Here is a 24706-nt window from a genome sequence, read left to right on the forward strand (position 1 = left end):
AAAAAAAAAAAAAAAAGGTATGAGAATCCAGTTATCTTTTATTAAACAAAACATTAAAAAGATTTGCAGAAATGTAAAAACAATGCCACTCTTCTCACAAATTTTTTTGTTTTGGGTAAGAGTTATTTTTCATTAAAATGTTATTTGTATTAACATGTAATGGGTATGTTTATCGTAAGTTAGTAAGTACGTTAAAATTTATCAGTTTTAATTTCTGCTATGATAAATACTGGAGAATCTACTATATAAACCAAAACCCTTGCACTCTCAATAATTTAAGATGCTAAGTGTGCCTGAGAACAGAAAGTCTGAGAACTCAGAGCACTGATCCAATTAGCACCTCTACTGCAGGAACTCACTCCATCTCCCCAGTGCCTGGACAAACTACATCTACCTTAGTCAAACCTAGGCTTACCAATGATTTAAAAAAAAGTCTTTTCATAATGATAAATCCATCAATAGTACATTACAAACCTAAGCATTTACAGTATTATGTTAATAACATAGCTCCAAAATACATTAAAATGTGATAAAAATTCAAAGAGAAAGAGAATATATAAAAAACTTGAGTCAGAGATTACAACACACCTTCCTCAACAATTAATAAATTAACAAGACAGAAAATTAGCATGGATGTAGAAGAACTGAACAATATTATCAACTAACTTGACCTGATGAGATTTACAGAACATTCCACCCAACTATAACAAAATACACATTCAAGTGCACACAAAACAATTTATAATAAATTTGAAAGGAGTCATATCATATAATATTTTCTCACTACTGCAGAATTAAATTAGAAATCAATAGCTGAGAGATCCTTTGAAAATCCTGAAATATTTCCAAATAGCCCCTGGGCCAGAGAAGAACCCAAAAAGGAGAATTTGAAATTATTTCGAGCTGAATGAAAATGAAAGTACAACATACCTAAATTTGAGATACAGATAACAGACTATTTCAAAGGAAATTTATAGACCTAAAACACCTATATAAGGAAAGATAAAGGCTCTCAAAGACCTCACCTTTTACTTTAAGAAAGCATAAAATAAGAGTAAATTAATTCCAAGGAAAGGAAAAGGAGAAGAAATAATCAACTACAAAATAAAAATCAACAAAATAGAAAACAGAAAAACAGTACAGAAAATTAATGAAACCAAAAGCTGAGGACTTTTTTAGAAGATCAATAAAATTGATAAACTAGCCATACTTACCAGTTTAAAAAGAGAAAAGACACCATTTAAGAATATCAAGAATGAGAAATGTGACATCACTACAGATTCTACAAATATTAAAATAAGGGAATGTTAATAACACCCTTATGCAAATAAATATGACAACATATGTGAAATGGCCAAATTCCTGGAAAAATACAAAGCTTACTTAAGAAGAAACAGAGAGAACAGCCCTATATCTACTACAGACATTAAATACATAGATAAAACCTCCCTGCCAAGAAATATTCCAGGCCCAGATGGCTTCGCTGGTGAATTCTACCAAACATATAAAAGGTAGCAAGTATCAATTCGACACTTTTCCATAGAAGTGAAGAGGAGGGAATACTGTCTGACGTATTTGTAAAGCCAGCATTATAGTGACACCAAAACCAGACAAAGACATTACAATAACTCTCAGAAGCATAGAAGCAAAAAGTTCTTAACAAAATTTTAGCAAATGAAGTCTTACAATCTATGAAATGGAGAATACATCACAAGACACATGGAGTTTATCCAAGGAAGGCAAGGCTAGTTTAACATTAAAAAAAAAAAATCATTTCAACAGACACAGAAAAAGCATTTGACAAAATCCATCACACACTCCTAGTAAGAACTCTCAGCAAACTGCACCTTGAGAAGGCAACTTCCTCAATATCATAAAGCATATTTCTGAAAAACCTATAATACACATAATAGTGATAAACTAAATGCTTTCTTACTAAAATAAAAAGAAAACAATGTCCACTTTCACTACCCCTATTCAACATCTTCTTGAAGGATCAAACTAGTGTAGTAAGGCAAAAAAAAAAAAAAAAAGGAAAGGAAAGGAGGAAGGAAGAGGGGGAGGTGGTGGGGAGGAGAGGAAAGAAAGTAAAGAAGTAAAACTAAAACTGTATTTAATCTTCTATGTAGAAAATCCAATGAAATCTATACAACAACTACTGTAACTATTAAGTGACTTTAACAAGGATACAAAATAAGCATACAAATATCAATTGTATTTCTGTACATACAAGCAAAAAATGATCAAGATAACATTATAAAAAATACCATTTACAATGGCATAAAAATATGATATATTTTGGAATAAATCTGACAAAAGATGGGCAACCCTTAAAATACTAAAACCTACAGAGCCACATGAAAAGATGCTCAACATCATTAATCATCACCAGGGAAATGGAAACTAAAACACCAGTATTAGAATACCTAAACACCTAATTGAATAGCTAAAACTAAAAAGACTGACCATATCAAGTGCTGGTGGGGACGTGAGGCAACTAAAACTTTCATATAGTGCTGGTAGGAAGATAAAATGGTATAATCATTTTGGAAAATAATTCAGGTATAAATTTGGTTATGAAGTTAAACAGATATCTACCATGTAACTCATCTACCATTCCACTCAAGAGGTATTTAATTTAACCGAGAAATAAAAACATATGGCCATATAAAGACTTGTACACAAATATTCATAGAAGTTTTATTTGTAATAGGCAAAACCCAAAAACAATCCAGATGTTCATCAACACATGAATGGATAAACAAAATGTGGAACAATGTAGTACTCAGCAATAAAAAAGGAGTGGAATATTTTTACACATAACATGGATGAATCTCAAAATAATTATGCTGAAAGAAGTCAGACAAAAAACCAGTATATATCATATAATTCTATCTATATAGAACTCTAGAAAATACAAACTAATCCATAGTGACAGAAAGTCTGAGAACAGGGGATAGAAAGGTAGGATAACAAAGAAGGATGAAAAAATTGGGGGTTGGTCGGTGTTCATTATCTTGAATGTGCTGATGGTCTCCAGGGTAGTATGTGTATCAAAATTTATAAAATTGTATGCTTTAATTATGTGCAATTTATTTTACCTCAAAAAAAGGCTTTAACAGTAGGATAACTGGTAATGGTTAAACAACAGTAAGAGCATACTTAATGCCAATGAACTATACACTAAAAAATGGTTAAAATGGCAAATTTTATGTTAAGTATATTTCACCACGAACACAAAAAATTTAAAAAAAAGAAAAAGAAAAGTAGGTATACTGAACTCAAAGCCGAACCTAAATAACTACAGTCATTAAGGTGAGTAAAGAATCCATATTTTCAGGCAATCTACTTCTTTGACTCTGCAGCTTCTATTCTGCCAGCTGATTAAATGTGAACGTAGAGCCTTGCACAAACTGTTACCTGTGAGATATGATTGATGGAAGACTCCATTCTCCGAAGCTGAGAGGCTTGGATATCCAGCAATTGGAGTACATTGTTGGCCAATGCATTTATTTGATAAGCAACACTAGCTAGGGATTGCGTTGTGTAGGCTTTGGTCTCTTCTAAAGCTTTTCTCTTATCTGCAGCCTGAAAATAAGAACAACAACAACAAAAAAACAATACTTACGTTAATATTCATTAAACATATATTCTATAGAAAGGCAAAGTTATAATTATATTTTTTAATGGAAAGACCCAGCTGAATCAAAAAACTTATCAGATAAGTCTGATGATAGTCTCGGGACACTGGTTAGGCCACGGCAGAAATCCTATCTGCTGGGTGGGACCCACTGTCTCTTGAGTGGCCAATCCACTGAGGTCCACCAAAGGAGCCACCAAGTGACTATCATCAGAATCATACATTACAGTTGGTTCTGAGTCACCTAAAGCCCCTTAAACCACCAATTTAGCACATTACATCTTTAGGACCTTATGCCAGCCCCAACCTCCTAACCCACTGTTGAGAGTTTAGCTAAACTACTCTGTAATACTCTGCCTCAGCATCCACTTTGTGTGGCTAAGTGGCCTAAAGGGGCCTTATATTGATACTACCTCCTCCCAACAGTGCATGACCTAGATAACGGCTCTCAAGATCACAAGCAAATTTAAGTTCCAGATTCCCCAAAACCCCTTTGTGATAAACAATCTCTCCTGTCTCCCAGCTCCTTCCTCTTTTGTGCCCCTTAGAAAAGACCACCCTGGAGGTTATCAAAACCCTCGTTTTTGGTTTGAACTGACCAATCCACAATTAACCTGGGAACCCCAGAGCACTGCACCTGAGGACCCTAATAAAGGCTTACACACCAAGTCCTGCTGCTCACTGCCTGCCTACATCCTGCACTGAACTCTCCCTGTGTCCCCTGGAGACATCATACTGCGTACCCCCAGGACCTGTGAGTAATAAACTTCTCTATTCCACTTTCCCTCGAAGTCTTTTGTTGAACCTTGGCTCATCATCCAGAGGCTCTACTTAACAAATGTTAACAAAATATCCCAACACCTACCAACAATGACATAGATTAAATCCATTCCATTTTATATTCCTGTTTACATTAATCAACATCAGAAATCCAACCTCCCTGTTATCCATTATAACCACATCTCTCATCTCCACAAAAACTGTTAATCTTATAAACCAAACCTTTACACACCTGTTCTTCCCGAAGTCCTGTACATAACTCAGAGTCAAGTGGTGAGAAAGTTCAGAGGCAAAAAAGTTTAAAGCAAAGATCAGAACAAAGTTCAAAGACAAGTGATAAACTCTGTGTAGGGGGATGGAGGCAACAACTTAGATCACAAATAGAGGGTAAATATCATTAATATATAATCTAAAAATGAAAAAGACCAAGAATCAATTTAAAAAAACAGAGGTCTAACAGTTCACACAAAAGGCAATGCAACGATTTTTAACCATTTGAAAAGACATTCAACCTATTCACTATAAAAAAAAAAAAAAAAGAAAGAAAAGAAAAGAAATGCAAGGCACCTGAGTGGCTCAGTTGGTTAAGTGTCTGCTTTCGGCTTAGGTCATGATCCCAGGGTCCTGGGATCAAGCCACGCGTCAGGCTCCCTGCTCATCAGGAAGCCTGCTTCTCCCTCTCCCTCTGCCCCTTCCCCTGCTGTGGTCTCTCCCTCTCTCTCTCTCTCTCAAATGAATGAATGAATAAAATGTTAAAAAAAGAAAAGAAAAGAAAAAAGAAATGCAGGGGCACCTGGGTGGCTTGTCAGTTAAGCCACCAACTCTTGATTACTGCTTAGGTCATGATCTCAGGGTCCTGGGATCATTGGGCTCTACACTCAGTGAAGAGTCAGCTTGAGGATTCTCTCCCCCTCTCTCTGCACCCCCCCCCAACATGCTTGCTTGCTCTCTCTCTCGATCTTAAATAAACAAACAAACAAATAAATAAATAAAATCTTTTAAAAAATAAAAGACTCCCTGATACATTGCTGGTGATAACCAGCAAAATTACATACCAATTTATTTTCTGTCCCAGTAATCTCATTTTAGGAATCTACCTCAAAAAACCACTGGCAAAAATATATAATGCAGTTATTCATGATAGCACAATTTATTTATGATAGTAAAAGATAGGCAACAACCCATATAATCATCAATAGAGGACTGAATAAATTATGGGCTCTCTAAACATTGGAGTACTATACTGCTGCAATAAGGAATGTCATTATTACCACTACACCATGATCTCTAGAATATTGTTAAGGTGAAAAACACAAGACGGAAAAAAAATGTTTCTGGAATGCTACCATTTAAAAAATGGGGAAAGATATGAGAATATATGCTTGTATTTTTTAAGAAGGAAGAATAAACACTTTACTTTTTTAAGACTTATTTAGAGAGAAACTGATAGAGTGCATGAAGTGAGGGAGGCAGAGGAAGAAGGAAAGCAGACTCCCCACTGCGCACAGAGCCCGACAGAGGGCTCAATTCGAGGACCCTGAAGTCATGACCTGAGCGGAAACCAAGAGTTGAACGCTTAACTGACTGAGCCACCAGGTGCCCCTAATCTACAACATTTAAAAAAATAATAATAACATTTAAGGGCACCTGGGTTGCTCTGTCAGTTAAGCGTTCAGCTCAGGTCATGATCTCTTGGTCCTGGTATCAAGCCCCACATCGGGCTCCCTGCTCAACAGGGAGTCTGCTTCTCCTTCTCCCTTGGGCCCCTCCCCCCCTTACATGTTCTCTAATGGATAAATAAAATCTTAAAAAAAAAAATTAAAAAATAATTACATTTAGGGTGAAGGGTTAAACAGGTTGGAGGGAGCATAGCTAACATTTCTTAAACATACCTTGTTTTGTAGATTTGTTTTTAGAACTATGTAAATAATTTACACAATTATAAAACAAAATTAAATTTCAAAAAATTACCCAAAAATTAGATGTAAAATGTGCCTAACTGTGTGTCCAATTAGTAGCTTAACCAAAGGGGAAATAAAAAGTGACTTCAAATGACAGTAATTTGATTGTTCATTCTTTTTTTTTTTTTTAGAGGGGTCGGGGAGGGGCAGCGGGAAAAGGGGGAGAGAATCTTAAGCAGGCTCCACACCCAATGTGCAGCAACAAGGGGCTCATCTCACCACCCTGAGATCATAACCTGAGCAAAAATCAAGAGTTGGACATGTACCCGACTGAGCCATCCAGGTGCCCCTTGACTGTTCATTCTTAATGGGATTTATCTTTAAGACAAAAATAATTCAAAGTGAAAAGAAAAAAAAAAACACCGTTGAAACTACTGTCAATCATTTTACTGCTGGTGGTAGTTTTGAAATTATCCTGAGACTGTTGTTTGTGTAGTGTGAGATGAAGCAAGTCATTGTGTGTTTATGTCATTGAGAAGTGAGATCTTGGTATGATTCAAGAGACTCTGATTGCAAGAAGAACAAGGTTTAAGAAAAAACATGTTGTTCTGGTCTTAAATTGAAAACAACAGTCTGAACCCAATTTATGTTTTATCATATCACATATCAATATCCTACCCCTGTCCAAAGAAATGGCCTATATGTAAAACATGGTGACTACAGTTGGTAACAACCATACTATATAATTGAAATTTGCTAAAAGAGTAGAACTTAAATGTTGTCACCAAAAAAGGGGAAGAAAGATAAATATGTGAGGTGACGGATGTGTTAATTAGCTAGATGGAAGGAATCCTTTCTCAACGTGTACGTATACCAAACTATCACAAAGTATACTTTAAATATATTACAATTTTATTTGTCAATTATACCTGAACAAAGCAAGGAAGAAAAAAAGGATAAGGCCTAAAAATAATGACTGTCTAGTGGCCATGGAACACTACTTATTACCCAGATTGTAATCTCTAATACCACTCTCCACTGCAAGGAATCTAAACTCCTAGCCAACTACAAGTCTAGGACAGGAAATGCACAAGATGCACAAGGCATGTGAAAGCCACCAAGGATAACTCTAAGGTCATGTCAAAAACACTTGGGAATCAAGTGAAATAAGCTTCCAGAGACCACAGATGGTACACTGTAACCATAATTGAGGATAATAACTACAATGTAATGAAACACATTAAATCTGAGAGTTCATAACAATATTACTTTTTTTAAGCAATCTCTATGCCCAACATGGGGCTCGAACTCACAACCCTGCAAGAGTTGCATGCTCTAAGACCGACTGAGCCAGCCAAGTGCCCCTAAAAATTTTTTTCTAAAAAGGTCATTGACCAGTTTGGTAGGATGCTAAGAACCACCTCAGGAGTGGATGGGTATGTCAGCTTTATTAAAGTATAAATTTATACAATTCAAAAATTTCAAGTATACAGGGGCACCTGGGTGGCTCAGTCATTAGGTGTCTGCCTTCAGCTCAGGTCATGATCCTGGGGTCCTGGGATCGAGCCCCGCATCAGGCTCCCTGCTCAGAGGGAAGCCTGCTTCTCCCTCTCCACTCCCCCTGCCTGTGTTCCCTCTTTAGTTGTGTCTCTCTGTCAAATAAATAAAATCTTCAAAAAAAAAAATTTTTTCAAGTATACAATTCAGTGTGCATTGACAAAAGTGTACAATAATGTAGCCAGTATGATAAAGAGCATTTCTCTCATGTCCTTTTACAGTCAACTACTTCCCCATTCTCTGGACGTTGGAAACCACTGATTTCTTTCTGCCACTACAGTTTTGCCTGTTCTAGAGTTTCATATAAATGGAATCAAAATTATATAGTCTTTTGTCGTAGTAAAGAGAAGGGCCATATGCACACCAATGTTCATAGCAGCAATGTCCACAATAGCTAAATCGTGGAGGGAGCCGAGATGCCCTTCAACAGATGACTGGATTAAGAAGTTGTGGTCCATATATACAATGGAATATTACTCAGCTATCAGAAAGAACGAGTTCTCAACATTTGCTACAACATGGACGGCACTGGAGGAGATAATGCTAAGTGAAATAAGTCAAGCAGAGAAAGACAACTATCATATGATTTCTCTCATCTATGGAACATAAGAACTAGGATGATCGGTAGGGGAAGAAAGGGATAAAGAAAGGGGGGGTAATCAGAAGGGGGAATGAAACATGAGAGACTATGGACTATGAGAAACAAACTGAGGGCCACAGAAGGGAAGGGGGTGGGGGAATGGGATAGGCCGGTGATGGGTAGTAAGGAGGGCACGTATTGCAGGGTGCACTGGGTGTTATACACAACTAATGAATCATCGAGCCTTACATCGGAAACCGGGGATGTACTGTATGGTGACTAACATAATATAATAAAAAAATCATTATAAAAAATAAATAAATAAAAATAAAAATTAAAAAAAATTATATAGTCTTTTATGTCTGGCTTCCTTCACTTAGAATATTGCTCTCAAAATTTATCCTCGTTATTGCCAAGCAATATTCCATTGTATGGATTTACCACAATTTGTTTATCTACTCATCAGCTGATAGACATTTGGTTTGTTTCCAGTTTGGGGCTACTATGACTAAAACTGCTACAAATTTCTGAGTCTAAGTCTTTGAGTAGACATGTTTTCATTTCTCTTGGGTAATACCTAGGTAAATACCTAAGAACAGAATTGCCAAGTCCATGGTAAATTAAGTTTCTGTTTAACATTATAAGAAACTGCTAAACTATTTTCCAATGTGGCAATACCATTTGGTATTCCCACCAGCAATGTATGTGAGTTCTAGTTTTTCCACATCCTTGGCAACATTAGGCATGGTCAGTCTTTTTAATTTTAACCATTCTACTAGTGGTTTTAATTTCAATTTCTCTATTAAATCATGACGAGCATATTTTCAAACGCTTATATACTATTCACTTCTTCAGTAAGTGTTCAAATCTTTTGCCCATTTTTAACCGGTTTGCTTTATTACTGAGTTGATTTTATAAACTGCATACAAGTCTTTTGTTAGATATGTTTTACAAATATTTCTCCCAGTCAGTAGCCTGCCTTTTCATTAAGTCTTTTGAAGGGAAAAATACTTTTCTTTTAATGAAGTCCAATTTATAGTTTTTTCTTTTATATTTCATGATTTTTGTGTCCTGTTTTTAAAAATCTTTGCCAAACCCAAGGTCACTAAAATTTCCATGTTTTCCTTCAGAAGTTTTATAATTTTTGCTCCACATTTAGACAGACCTATGATCTACTTCATATAAACTTTCTGCATATGGTGCCAAGTTAGGGTAATGGTCAAAACTCTTATACATAAATATACAACTGTTCCAGCATCATTTGTTGAAAAGATCACCCTTTTCTTCAGTGAATTCTCTTGGCACTTACTCAAAAATCAATTGACTGCATAGATATAGGTCAATTTCTGGGCTCTCTTTTGGGTTCCATTGTTACATCTGTTGATCCTCATCTAGTACTATACTGTATTGATTACTATAGCTTTAGTAACTCTTGAAGACAGGTACCCCAGATTTGTTTTTCTTTTTTCAAGATTGTTTTAGATTTTTTTTTTTTAAGATTTTATTTATTTATTTGACAGAGAGAGAGACAGCCAGCGAGAGAGGGAACACAAGCAGGGGAAGAGGGAGAGGAAGCAGCAGGCTCCCTGCAGGGTAGGGAGCCCGACGCAAGGCTCGATCCCAGGACCCTGGGATCACGCCCTGAGCTGGATGCAGACGCTTAACGACTGAGCCACCCAGGTGCCCCTGTTTTAGATATTTCTAAGTCTTTTGCACTTTCATGTAAATTTTAGAATTAGTTTGTCAATTTCCACAAAAGAGCCCCCTGAAAATTTGACTGGAATTACACTGAATCTATAAATAAATTTGGAGAAAACTGCCATTTAACAATACCGCATCTTCCAGATATGAACACAATAACCCTCTCCTATTATTTAGGTCTTCTTAAAAACTTTGCTGAGAAAATTTAAAGTGTTTGTTTACAACTGCAAACCTTTTGTTAAATTTATCTCTATATATTTCATATTTTTTATGCTATCATGAATGGTACTGTTTTTATAATTTCAATTGCCAATTATTCATTGCAAGCTTATAAAAGTACAACTGATTTTTGAATACTGACCTTGTAATGCTGCAACACTGCTAAATTATTTGCTGCAGTTGCTTTTTCGTAGATTTCTTAGGACATTGTACACAGACAATCATGAAAGATGATTTTACTTCTTACTTTCCAATTTCTATACCTTCTTTTTCTTGCTCTACTGCTCTGGCTTTTTGGGCATCTGACCTTTACGAAGGTATATGCCCTTTATGAAGTTAAGGAAGTACTTTCTATTCTTAGTATGTTTACCAAACTAGGCAGATTTAATCTTGAGTGACACTTGGTTATTTTCGGTCATCCACTGAATTTTAGAGTTTCATCTGCCTTTTTGTTTTCAGTCTACAAGTTGCACACTTTTCTTTTACAAGAGTAGGAAAGACTCTAGTTTTGTACTAAAATCTATTCTCCCTTCCTCTAGAGCACAAAATTATACTTTATTTTCCAGCTTCCCTAATCACATGGTCACAAAACTAAATACTGTCAATGGAATGATAGCAGAAATGGATGCCACTTCCAGGCCTAGACATAAAAACCTCCCATGAATGTTCCAATGCAATTCTTTTTTATTTTATTTTATTTTATTTTTCTAAAGATTTTATTTATTTATTTGACAGAGAGAGAAACAGCCAGTGAGAGAGGGAACACAAGCAGGGGGAGTGGGAGAGGAAGAAGCAGGCTCCCAGCGGAACAGGGAGCCCTATGCAGGGCTCAATCCCAGGACCCTGGGATCACGCCCTGAGCCGAAGGCAGACGCTTAACGACTGAGCCACCCAGGCGCCCCTGTTCCAATGCAATTCTTAAAGTAAAATGTAGTCCTACCAAAACAATGAAGTTGTGTTTAACAGAAAATATTTTACAATTTCCATTTTTAACTTAAATTTAAAATAATTAAAATGAAGTGAAATTTAAAAATTCATTTTCAGTCAAACTAGCCACATTTTAAAAAGTGCCCAAGAACCACATGTGGATTGCAGCTACCTTACTGAAGACACAGTTATAGTTAATTTCCTCTACAGGTCACTGAATTTAAAAGTAAAGTCTAGACAAGAATTGCTGCTGTTGCTTATCTCAAATTGTAAATTTAGTATCCAATAGTTGGTCTCCCTCCTGCTTTTTTTTATACTTTAACTGAATCACTACCAATAGCTTTAGTACGTTCCAAAGCATCATACAAAATGGATTATAAACTAGAAGACAAATATTCAACATTTCTTCAAGAACTAAAACAGACAGTGTTAATTATAGCAGTCTTCCCTGCAAAGTCTAAAAACTCTTAACTAATCACTCCAGGAGCTGACATGTGATATGAAATCCATTTGCCACCCCCGTCTTATGCCACTGATGAAGTTTTCTTAAAATGGAAATAAACATGTTCAGCTTTAAAAGATAAAGTTAATTATTTAAAAGAGCTAAACTCAAAATAAACAATGTAGCCAAGAACTAAACAGGAAATTCCTTAGATAACTGAATTTTATGAACAGCCCATACATAAAACTAGCTGTCTTCTTTCCTCCTCTACCTGTGGAAATCAAGCTTTACTGAGTCAGGATCTGCTAGCTGTAGTAAAGAACATTTTCAAGTAATATCTATACCTATAAGTCCTTTTCTTGCCCTTCAAGGTGACTACAAAGGCAGAGTGATCTTTTCCCCCCTCCCTCAAGTGTAAATTACTAGCTATAAGCAATCTCTCTCGTATCTATACATTTTCCTTTAACAATATTTCCTCTCCCTCATTCTCTCAACCTTCATCTCTTACCAAAGCAAAACTCTTCCCCCCTCCACCTCATGTAAATACTTAAATCCTAAAAGAAACGGAGAACATCCTTGTCATGACTATGCTTAAAAACTAATGCATTCTTTTTTTAAAAAAGATTTATTTATTTGAGAGAGAGTGAGCGAGAGAGAGAGAGAGAGAGAGAGCGCGCGCATGATCGGGGGAGGAGCAGAGGGAGAAGCAGACTCCCTGCTTAGCAGGGAGCCTGATGTGGGGCTTGATCCCAGGACCCCGGGATCATGACCTGAGCCGAAGGCAGACGCTTAGCCAACTGAGCCACCCAGGTGCCCCAAAACTAATGCATTCTAAATGAAAACAAATACTATATAGTTTTTTAAAAATTTTTTTGCCTGATTTTTAACAGAAAAATACAGAAAAAGAGAAATATAAATGAAAAATGAAAAAAAATGTATCATGGTCCTATCAAATAGACCATGTTAACATGTTAGTGTATTTTCTTCCAAGTCTCTCCAGTATGTGTTTGTATGCAAGAATGAAAAAACTGACATTATACCCTACAGTTAACGCCCTGCTTTTTCCATTAAATATACCATGAGCATTTCTCCATGTGCCAGTCTAGGTAAGCATCTTTTTCAAAAAACAATTTTCAATGGCTTCATGGTTATGGCAGTAACCTGTTTGTTGCCTACTGCCTCATTTTAAATCCTCTAATACTAAGAACCTGATTTTAATGAGGGCATCAATGTATTGAGCCCTGTTTAAAAAAAAAAAAAATTCAAATCTAATTTCTTCTAAATGACCAAACAAGAGATGGCATTATTTAGTAGTTGTAGGGATTCAGAGGAAAACATGTACAGTTAATTATGAATATCTCCTACTATTCCCCCTGAAAAGTAAAGAATATATATACAAGTAGAAAGAATAATATGATAACCCCATATACCTGTTTTTCAACTTCAGCAAAATATCATATTTAGTTTTATAAATTCACATTTTAGGGGCACCTGGATGGCTCAGTCATTTAAGCATCTGACTCTTGATTTCAGCTCAGCCCATGATACTACAGTTGTGAGATCAAGCCCTGCATCAGGTTCCACACTGGGCATGGAGCCTGCTTAAGATTTTCTCTCTTCCTCGGCCCCCTCCTCCCACCCCACCCCCACTCACTCTCAAAAAAAATTTTTTTTTACATTTTACTTGGTTTTATAAGGATGCAATTTTTTTTTTTGAATTTTAAAACTGGCTCCACATCCAACATGGGGCTTGAACTCAGCACCCTAAGAGTCACGTGCTCCAGTGACTATGCCAAGCCAAGCTCCCCTGCCTGCAAAATTTTATAACTGGAATACATTAAAAATTAATTTTCACTCATTTTTTAAATAAACTCAGAATGCTTTTCTTAGAAAGCATCTTGGAGCGCCTGGCTGGCCCAGCCAGTAGAGAGAGCAACTCTTGATCTCAGGGTCATGAGTTTGAGCCCTGCATTGGGCATGGAGCCTACTTAAAATTTTAAAAAAATAAATTAAAAAGGAGTACCTGGCTGGCTCAGCAGGTGGAGCACACAACTCTTGACCTCGGGGTTGTAAGTCCAAGCCCCACATTAGGTGTAGAGATTACTTCAAAATAATAAAAAAATCTTTAATCTTAAAAAAAAAGTATCCTAAAAATTAAATACCCATATAACATTTTTAGTCATATGAAATAAATAACAAAACACCAATACTGTCCTTTTGTTCTAGCTCTACCTTAAATCTGTTTTCCTCAAACAGTAGGCACCACTGACTTATGAAATGTGCTAATTTATTCATTTTACAAGTTTAATAGAATTAATCATTTTCTTCTAACTCTTCACAGAAACATTTTAGCTATATAATTAAGCTCTAAATATCAACCTATAGGCTAACATTAAAAGTGCCATTCTAAGATAGGGTCCTACTATTAAAAGATGTCCAATATGGAAAACAGAGCCTATACCCAGAACATATGCTATAGCATTGGCCTGTATAATAACATTTCAAAAAAATAATAACTTAAAATGTTCTCTTTCTCACTTTGAACCCTTCCTTAAAGTCTGCCAAGAGGACTTGAAGGTAATTTCCTTTCTCTGAAAAACAATTTCTCTCTGCCCTAACTGCAAGTGCTTTAATGAGCCTACTTAGGTAACAAATAGGGGCGGGGGGGAGGGGGGTCTATGCGTTAAAAAAAAAAAAAAGTTTTCTGCCATCTTTTTTTGTCTTTACTTTTTCTCCCCCTTTCTAGAAATGTCACATGATATCTTTTAATAACTTTTTTCTTTTAATAACTTTTAACTGACCTCTAATCCAAATCTCCCAGAAACTTTTCCAAAGTCAGTATTTTTCCCATAGAATATTTTACATGCTTATATAAGGCTTTTCCTATTTCTTTATAGAAGCAATTTCATGACAATCCATTTAAAAATAACCGAAGTCTACAAAAGAATAACAAATCAGCTGTTAGATGCACGATTTTTATGTATCACTAAGAAAAAACCTGCCAATTGTGTCAGAATGCTTTCTGATGAAGAATTCATTTCATACTTATAGGAAATACTTTTTCAGACTTATCTAGAAGATAATTTATGTCAGTGTTAATCATGAAGTAATAAAATCTGCTACAAAATTCATATTCAGTTATCCAAATTCAGAAACAAACAAAAAAACCTTTTTTACAGGTAGTAGGGGCAGAGAGAGGAGAGAAATTTTTTTTTTTTTAAGATTTTATTTATTTGACAGGGAGAGGATACACAAGCAGGGTGAGGGGAGGAGGAACAGGGAGAAGCAGACTCCCAACTGAGCACACAGTGCAACACGGGGCTCAATCCCAAAACCTCAAGATCATGACCTGAGTCAAAATCAAGAGTCGGATGCTTAACCAACTGAGCCACCCAGGCGCCCCCCAAAAAATCTCTGTATCTTTTGTATGATCCAAAACCCAACCAAAGATTTTCCAAAGCTATTGTCATATCTATCTAGTTTCCTTAAAACTAAAATAACCTTTACCCTTCAACCCTGACACTGTTTTATGTTCAAAACACAGATATTATCCAAATTAGCTGGGGCACCTGGTTTGGCGTCCAACTCTTTTTTCTTTTTTTTTTAAAGATTTTATTTATTTATTTGACATGACAGAGACAGCCAGTGAGAGAGGGAACAGAAGCAGGGGGAGTGGGAGAGGAAGAACCAGGCTCCCAGCAGAGGAGCCTGACGTGGGGCTCGATCCCAGAACGCTGGGATCATGCCCTGAGCCGAAGGCAGATGCTTAACGACTGTGCCACCGAGACGCCCCTGGCGTCCAACTCTTGGCTTCGACTCAGGTCATGGTCTCAGCTGGGCTCCACACTGGGAGTCTGCCTGAGATTCCCTCTCTCCCTCTGTCCCTCCCCCTGCTCGTGTACTCTCTCTTTCTCAAATAAATAAATCTTTTTTATAAATATATAAATAATAATAATAATAAAATAAAAACCAAAAACCAGTTTTCTTCCAGAAAGTCCTACAAACTAGATTTGTCTGATTATTCCCTTACGACTGATTCTGATTAAACAAAGTGGCAAGAACACTATATAGGTGATGCTGTATACTTCCCACTGCAGGTGATACAATATCTTTTAAGATAAGGCTCTATCATTATTTCAAGAATTTTCTTCCAACCTGCTGACACCAATTCTGCACATTTGGAAGCTAATGCTAACTTAATCTTACCAGAAGGTGTCACCCCCCAAAATTGTCTTAAGGCAAAACCCAGGACTCTATTCTTTCCTCAAACGGTCCATAAATGATCTGTTAACAGGTTGCAATAATCCAGCTAAACCACCAGCAAAACAACCAAGTTCACACAAGTACAAGGACTACTGCTCTGACAGCTTTTTAATTGTAAAATGAATCCCAATTTCAGAAATGTTAAAATTAAGGGGTGAGGAAGAAGTTTCTTAAAATTGATTATATATACAGTACATAAGGAACACTTCTTGGTCTAAGGGCCCTGTATTTTTTTTTTCCTTTTAAAGATTTTATTCATTCATGAGAGAGAGAGAGAGAGAGAGAGAGCGAGCGCACACCAGCAGGGTAAAGGGGCATAGCCAGGAGAAGCAGACTCCCCGCTGAGCAGGGAGCGTTCCAAGGGCCCTTAAAAAAAAAAAGTATGTTAATGCTAATAGGAAGAATTTAAAATGTCAAGTTTTAACACCTGTAACAGTAAGAGTTTTATATACCATAAAGTACACAAAACATCTACTTTGCCAAAGGCTAACCTAAGATTTGATTGTTTGAGACCTGAGAAGCTTTCCAGGAGGAATCCATAATCATTTTGTGGAGAGGAATGAGAGGATGAGGGGGGGCGGGAAGAGTACACAGGCCAAATGCTGGTTCACTACTGACAAATAAACCTATTAAGCATGAAGTCATGTGGATTAGGGTAGGCATGTACTCAATACCCAGCTAGCACTAAAAGGATGTAATTTTCTCCAACACAATTCCCATTTCAAGAGAAGTGAAAAATAACTAAAAGAAGCCCTACCAAGTTATGGCAAATATCCAGCAAAAAGAACAAACTGTTTGCATAACAATTCAAGTTGAAACCTAGTTACTGTAAGCAGTAGCACAGCTCCTCCTACCATCACCCCCTTAAAGCAACTGCGACCCAGCAAAATCAAGGGGAAGTCTCATTCCCCCTGCTTGTGCTCTGTCAAATAAATAAAATCTTCAAAAAAGAAAAAAGATTTACATTTTAAAAAACAGGCTTAATAGAAAACCTGTAAGAACCCAGTTTTCAAAAGAGCAACTACTTTTTTTTTTAAAGATTTTATCTATTTATTTGAGAGAGAGAAAGAGAGTGAGCACAAGAGAACACAAGAAGGGGAGAGGGAGAAGCAGGCTCCCACAGAGAAGAGAGCCAGACATGGGGCTCAATTCCAGGATCCTGGGATGACCCAAACTGAAAGCAGCAGCTTAACCAACTGAGCCACCCAGGCGCCCCAAGAGGCACTACATTTAAACACAAAATTAGTTACACATTTAAGTATTATTGACAGAATATATTTCATACTTAGCCCAAGGCACTAGCTTCCTTCCATTAACTCCATGTTAACTAATTATATTCTCATATGATCTTCTTTCTTCTTAAAAGAATTACACTGAGAGGGGTGGTGGGTGGGAGGATGGGTTAAAAGAAGTGATGGGGATTAAGAAGTACACTTGTTTTTCTAGGTTTTGGAGGGTTTTTTTTTTGGAAGATTTTATTTATTTTACAGAGAGAGCGCACGTGTGAGGGGAGAGAGGGGCAGAGGGGGAAGGAAAGGGAAAGGGAGAGAATTTCAGGCCAACTCGGCACTGAGTGTGGAACCCAACGCAGGGCTCGATCCCACCACCCTGAGATCACAATGTGAGCCAAAACCAAGAGTAGGATGCTCAAATGACTAAGCCACCCAGGTGCCCCAAGAAATGCACTTGTGATGAGCACCGGGTGTTGTATGGAAGTGCTGAATCACTATACTGAATGTCTAAAACTAATATTATACTGTATGTTAATTAACTGGAATTTAAATGAAAACTTAAAAAAGAATTCAATTGAAAGAGCCACCATGATAGAGACTGTATGTTGGGCAAGCATTTTCACATACTGCTGGACGATCCAATTAGACAACATGTACAACAGTTCTTTAAAACGTATATAGTCCTCACTTCTAGGAATTTACCCCCAAAAAAAATAAAAGGTCAAGTGCAAAAAACAAATAAAACCAACCAAACAAAAAAAACAAACAACAACAACAAAAAATACATTGTATGCTTAAGGATGTCCAACCACCTTTGTTTATAATCACAAGGGAAAAAAAAGAAATAATCAAAATGACCAATGACAGGTGGTTAAAAAAATTCATATACTAGAATGCCATGTAGTCAATAAAAGTGATAGCTATTTACCAAATAAAGGGTAGTAAGTCAGGATTCAAACTGGGAAGCAGAGCCACTAAGACTAACAGAATAAGAAAAAAAATTATAGAATTTTACCTTACACAATTATAGAAATAGCTGGGAAAGCTGAGATAGTCCACAAGGGAAGTGGGAGGATCAGAAAGGCATCAGCCAATTTGAGAAACCAAACACACCCAGCTGGAGAAATGGGACTGCAAAGAAATGCTCCTGGGGAGATCTGGGAAGCTATGCTTCTGCAGGTCTCCTATCAGGTAAGAGGCCTGATGCCACTGTTGATGAAACTGTCTGCAACCAGCAAAAAGAACTACATGCAGAGCAAAGGAGACCAAGGTCAAGCTGGAACCCACCAACACCTCTTTGCCTCTTACTACATCTAACCACAAAAACCTTTAGAGGTTAATGAATGTTGCTTAAACGAATTCTCTTTTAGCCAATTTTAACCCACAACCATACAAGGAAGGAACCCTGATACAGAACTATGAGATACATAGTTTCAACTTAAGTAAACTGCCAACAGTACAAACCAACACAATACCTCTGTCAATATGGTATATGTACAAACCTCTTTCATCATATTTAACTCCTGAATAAAGACAATAGCAAAAACATGCTTTAGTCTAACATGATACACTCATCCTCATACAACCAAAACAATTCTATCTCCCCAAAAGAGAATACAAAGTCTACTTTCTCTGAGTAATGTTCATTCTTTTTCTAGCTGGCTGAGTTGTACTTCCCCTTTGATATCCTGCAATTTAAATACTGAAATATTAGGTTAACCACTATTAACACACCTAAAGTTAAATATAAGACAACTGGGGAGAGAGGAGAAAAAGAATTGGCTAATATATACACAAATATTAAAGTACAGAACAAATGCTCATCAATAGAGTTTTCATCTTGTAACTGTTCATGAGGTCATACCTGGTATTTATAATGTTCTTCCACTATCTATCACATACTCCATTTGCCTTCAGCAATCATCTCATCTGGTCGTTACTCCTTGCCTGGTGTGCTGACTCAAATTACTGCCATTAGCCCTGCCTGTATTTGACTGTTTTAGTATTCCATTAACTTTTATCATAGGATATGGAAGTACTAGGAGGCACTCCAGATGATCTCCTGCATTGCATACATATTCCTCTTTACCACTGTGTAGCAGCAACCCAATTTCCACTTTGGGGTCAGACTCAATCACCCTAACCAATACAGTAATCTTTTTTTTTTAAGATTTTATTTATTATTTATTTGACAGAGATAGAGACAGCCAGCGAGAGAGGGAACATAAGCAGGAGGAGTGGGAGAGGAAGAAGCAGGCTCAGAGCAGAGGAGCCTGATGTGGGGCTTGATCCCATAACGCCGGGATCACGCCCTGAGCCGAAGGCAGATGCTTAACCGCTGTGCCACCCAGGCGCCCCCAATACAGTAATCTTTTGCTTTACTTATGAATTCACTGGCATCAGGAAGCCAAAGTGGCCAGGTGCTCAACTTCCAGTACAACAGAACCAATGCTGCATTCCCCAGTAGAAGCATTCCTCTCGAAATAAGCATACCCCAGAGCTGTAAGAAAAGAAGCAAAAATTTTGCTAGTAGACCATTACGGGTAATAGTGAGAGGAATTCACTCTGTGTCAACCTCTTAATTCTCTAACCTATGAATGCTGGCTACAGAAGAAATACCACCACACACTGGTGGCTGATTCAGAGACTGGACCACAACTTAAAGAACATTACCCCAACACCACAAAGGAACTGCCACCAGCTGGTGCAGTGAGTTTCAAAAGAACATTCCACTGTTGTATCAATTCAGCTGCTTCAGGGTAGTGGGGAACATGGTAAAATCAGAAATTTCATGAACATAAGCCCAATGCCACCTTTTACTTGCTGTAAAACGAGCTGCCTAGTCAAAAGCAATGTGATATGAGGGTGCCTAGGTGGTTCAGTTGGTTAAACATCTGACTCTCAGTACGGAGTCTGCTTCAGATTCTTTCTCCCTCTCCCTCTCCCTCCCCCTCTGCCTTTCCCTGCTCACGTGCAAACGTGCTCAAATAAATAAATAAATAAATAAATAAATAAATAAATAAATAAAATCTTTTAGAAAGAGGGGTGGCAGTGTCATATGAAATACCAAAGGAATGGTGCTCTCTCTGGGATTCAGTGTCAGCGCTCTGTTATTAGCAAGGTGGTCATTCAGCAGTAGCCAGGTTGGTGTTGGTGAGTGGAGGTCCATATTGCTAAGCATATGCACACACAACCTCCATGACTGCCGCCCTGGCATCTTTTTCATGAGCCCACTGAGCAATGATCATGGTAAATGAGGAAAGAGGCTAGAATCCAGAGGTTATACCTTGTCCACTTGATTATTAAGATCCTTCTGCTGCGATTGCTCTTTGATAGGCATTCACACGATGAACACGAACATTAGCTAATGTCCATTCAGAAGTGTATCTACATATCTACTCCCCATACTTCCAATTATGTTCTTTCCAGGTCCATAATGAATAGGCCCAAGAATTGCTACTCCCATGAGTCAGAATGGATTTACATCTCTAACCATCTCTCTTTCCATGCAAAATAAATTAGGAGGTACAAAGTTCTACGCATCAGGAGAATTTCCCTTCACCACTGCCCTTCTGGGTCATACCCCTGATTGTGGTTACAGTGCTATAAATATCCATCTTCAGGTGGTACCAGCATATGATGCAAAACCATCTGTAAACTCGGCCCAAATTTTCTTTCTCAGTCAATTGAAACTCCTTATGAGACAACAGGTATCGGTTGAGGCGAAGAAGCAAAGATGTTGGGGTATGAACCACAAGAAAACATGTATATTCAGTAAAAAGCAGATTACAAAATGACTATGTACCTGGTTTATTTGTTTTTTTAAGACTCTATTTATTTATTTGAGAGAGAGAGAGAGAGTGTGTGTGTGTGAGAGAGAGAGAGAGAGAGAGAAGGGGGAGGGGCAAANNNNGAAAGGGAAAGAGAATCTCAAGCAGACTCCCCACACTGAGCGCAGAGCCCAATGCAGTTGGACACTTAACCAACTGAGCCACACAGGCACCCCAAATACCTGGGGTTTTTTTTAAAGAAACCTGTATAGGGGTGCCAGGATGGCTCAGTCAGTTGAGCGGCCAACTCTTGGCTCTGGCTCAGGTCATTATCTCAGGGTCATGAGATCCAGCCCCTAGACAGGCTCTGCACTCAGCATGGAGTCTGCATGAGATTCTCTCCCTCTCCCCTTCAGCCCACTTGCACCACACACACACACTCTCCCTAAAATAAGTAAATAAAATCTTTAAAATATACATAATTTTATATATGTAATATATGTTTATTTATATAAACATAAAATATAAAAATATTTTAACATATTAATTAGTAAATATACCTGGATAATGAGATATGGGTGATTTTTTAATATTCTTTATTTTTTTTCTGTATTTAATTTTTTCAATGATCACTTCAATAATCAGAAAGAAATTACTTTTACTAAGAAAATTCTCTTTATATAATCTTAATTTAAAAAAATAAATAAATAAAAAATAAAAAAACACAATACATATTAGTGACCTAATTCTGTTTGGTATAATTAAATACCTATGCAAAGTAACTCATCAGATATTGAGAGGAGATACATCAGCATTATTAACAATTACATCAGGATTATATAAACGATTTGTGTTTTCATCTTCGTTCTTTTGTGGAATTTCCAAATGTTCTACAATCACAATGTAACATTTTTATTGCAACCAGCTTGCAGACACCAGGAAACTAAAAATAAGGCTAATAATACCCCACTACCACTCCATCAAAGAGAAAAGGGAAAACAGAAAGAACCTGAATCCTTGGTAATACAAAGCCAAAGAACTAACCAACGCTGGGACAACCCTACTTTGGAATTTCTTGTGATATAAAATAATGTATGTTCCTTATTGCTTATGCCTGAGTTCTTTTTTATTAACTACAGCCAAATGCATCCTTACTAATTTTTATATGGGAGGGGGCAAAGTACATTCCAAAAAAAGGATTTTGGTTAAACTTGAAAGTAACAACTGACACTAATTCTCATCATACAGACGAAAAATCTATTAGGGTAACTCCCAAATTACCAAGGCCAATTTCTAAACTAGTCCACTAATTTATAGCTGATTGTGTTACTCATTAAAATGTTATCTGAGGGGCACCTCAGTGGCGTAGTAGGTTGAGCATCTCTGACTCTTGGTTTCGCCTCAGGTCATGATTTCAGCGTCATGAGATAGACCCCCGCATCAGCGTGGAGTCGGCTTAAGATACTCACTGCCTCTCCCTCTGGCCCTCCCCTTCTCTTTCTCTCTCTCTCAAATAAATAAATCTTAAAAAAAAAAAAAAATGTTATCTAGGGGCTCCTGGGTGGCTCAGTCAGTTAAGCATCTGCCTTTAGCACAGGTCATGATCCTGGGATTGAGACCCACATCGGGCTCCCTTCTCAGCGGAGAGCCTGCTTCTCCCTCTCCCTCTGCTGCTCCCCCTGCTTGGGTGTGCACCCGCGCTGTGTGTGTCAAATAAATAAAATCTTAAAAAAAAAAAAATGTTATCTGAGAAATCAGTCTAGTTTGCCCTTCCCACAAGGCAATTATATTTTAATCTGTACTAGTCTGCTCAGGCTGCCATAACAAAATATTGACTGTCTTCAACAACAGCAGTTTATTTTCTAACAGTTTTAGAGGATGAAAAATCCAAGGTCAGCATTCTGTTTCTGGTGAGAGCTCTCTCTCTAGCTTGCAGAAGTCCACCTTTTCAACATGTTCTCACATGATGGAGAGCAATCAATCTCTGCTGTCACTTCCTCTTTTAAAAGGACTCCAGTTCTATCAGAGCCACACCCCAAACTCCATTTAAACTTAATCACCTCCTTAAAGGCCCTATCTCCAATACAGTCACAGGCAGGGGCTTCAACATATAAATTTGGGGCAGGGGAACATATTCCAATTCCTCAAACATTAGGAAATATAGCCATCTCACTAATACCCAAAATATGCTCTTGACAGTAATACTTTTAACAGCTATATATTTAGTTTCCAAAACACTTTCACACAGTAAACTAAGCAGACATCCAGGTTTCACAGATAAAGGGCACTATATAAAGCTCAGAGATATTAATTTGTCCAAGTATCCTCTAACTAGTAAACAGAGGAGCTAGGACTAGAACCCAGGTCTGCATCTTTATCCAATGGTCATCTTTACACAGTTCTTACTCTTGTCATATGTACTTAAGGGGCTGAAATTTTATTTCACTTAACATTCTGAACAACAGAAGCAGCTTGGGGATCAGAAAGGAGAAGGGCAAAGAGGAAAAGATAGAGTTCAAAGCAGAATGTAATGAACAAGAACATCAGCTTGGCAGTGAGCAAGCTTCAGTAGTCAGCAAGCACAAGGGGAAAATACACCACAAGGCTAGAAAAATCCTATAGGCTCTTGAGGAATTTGGACTTCATCCTGAGGCTACAAGGGAGCCACAGAAGGATTTTCAGGAAGAAAAAGCATGAACTAGTTTTTGGCTTTAGAAAGAGCCCTTCAGGGGCGCCTGGGTGGCATAGCGGTTAAGCGTCTGCCTTCGGCTCAGGGCGTGATCCCGGCGTTATGGGATCGAGCCCCACATCAGGCTCCTCCACTATGAGCCTGCTTCTTCCTCTCCCACTCCCCCTGCTTGTGTTCCCTCTCTCGCTGGCTGTCTCTATCTCTGTCAAATAAATAAATAAATAAAATCTTAAAAAAAAAAAAAAGAAAGAAAGAAAGAGCCCTTCAGCTGCAGTTTTATAAAGTGGACTGGGAAAACAGAGAGAAGACAAGAATGGAGACAGGAATTCTGTTGTAATATGTACTCTGTACCACACACAAGAAAGGCATCTATCTTTATGTTAAATATCCCATTTAGAATAACTTACAATGAAGAAAAAGAAATTTGGTGAGGTTAAGTAATTTGCCCAAAGTACCACTGCTAGGAAAACAGAACCACTATGTCTCCAAAGGCCATGGTCTTCCACTATACCACACTGCCTCCCAGTCTATAATTCTAAGATAGAACAAAATATAATTCTGATGTGTCAGAGTAAAACTACTAAAGTAGTTCCTCTAACATGAACCACTTCAAGTCATCATTAACTAATCTGTACACCAAATGAATTCTAATTATCTGGAAGGGAAGAGAATAGAGAAAGCTGACTTTCTCAGGGCAGCTGAGAATGTTTTTGATCTACAAAACAATTAATGCTCTGAACAGAGGTTCTATAAATGAGAGAAACAAAAATTAAACATTTAACACTTTTCTAAGTTATTCCTCACTAAAGTAACAAATTCACATCTTCAGTTCATCCTCAAATAAATGTGACTCCATTAGGAAATTACTTACGGACCATAATGCATGTTTTGTAAACTATTAGGTAAAGTGGTAGTTAATACTGTCACAATCAGTACCACCCTTAATTAACTGACTTGAGAACAACAAAGTACTTCCGCTTTAAAAAAAAAAAAAAAAGTTCTATA

General features: G+C 37.3%; 1 protein-coding gene across 6 annotated transcripts in view; it reads right to left on the minus strand.

Moving 5' to 3' along the window:
• Window positions 1-24706, minus strand: part of ABI1 (abl interactor 1) — a 123253-nt gene that overhangs the window by 62819 nt on the left and 35728 nt on the right. For all 6 annotated transcript variants that reach the window (XM_008709670.2, XM_040645308.1, XM_040645312.1 and 3 more), the window contains exon 2: window positions 3421-3588. In XM_008709670.2, coding sequence (XP_008707892.2) covers window positions 3421-3588 — 168 coding nt within the window. The remainder of the gene's footprint in view (window positions 1-3420; window positions 3589-24706) is intronic.

This window comes from Ursus maritimus, unplaced genomic scaffold, assembly GCF_017311325.1.
Source record: "Ursus maritimus isolate PB19 unplaced genomic scaffold, ASM1731132v1 scaffold_31, whole genome shotgun sequence".
In the NCBI taxonomy this organism is placed as follows: domain Eukaryota; kingdom Metazoa; phylum Chordata; class Mammalia; order Carnivora; family Ursidae; genus Ursus; species Ursus maritimus.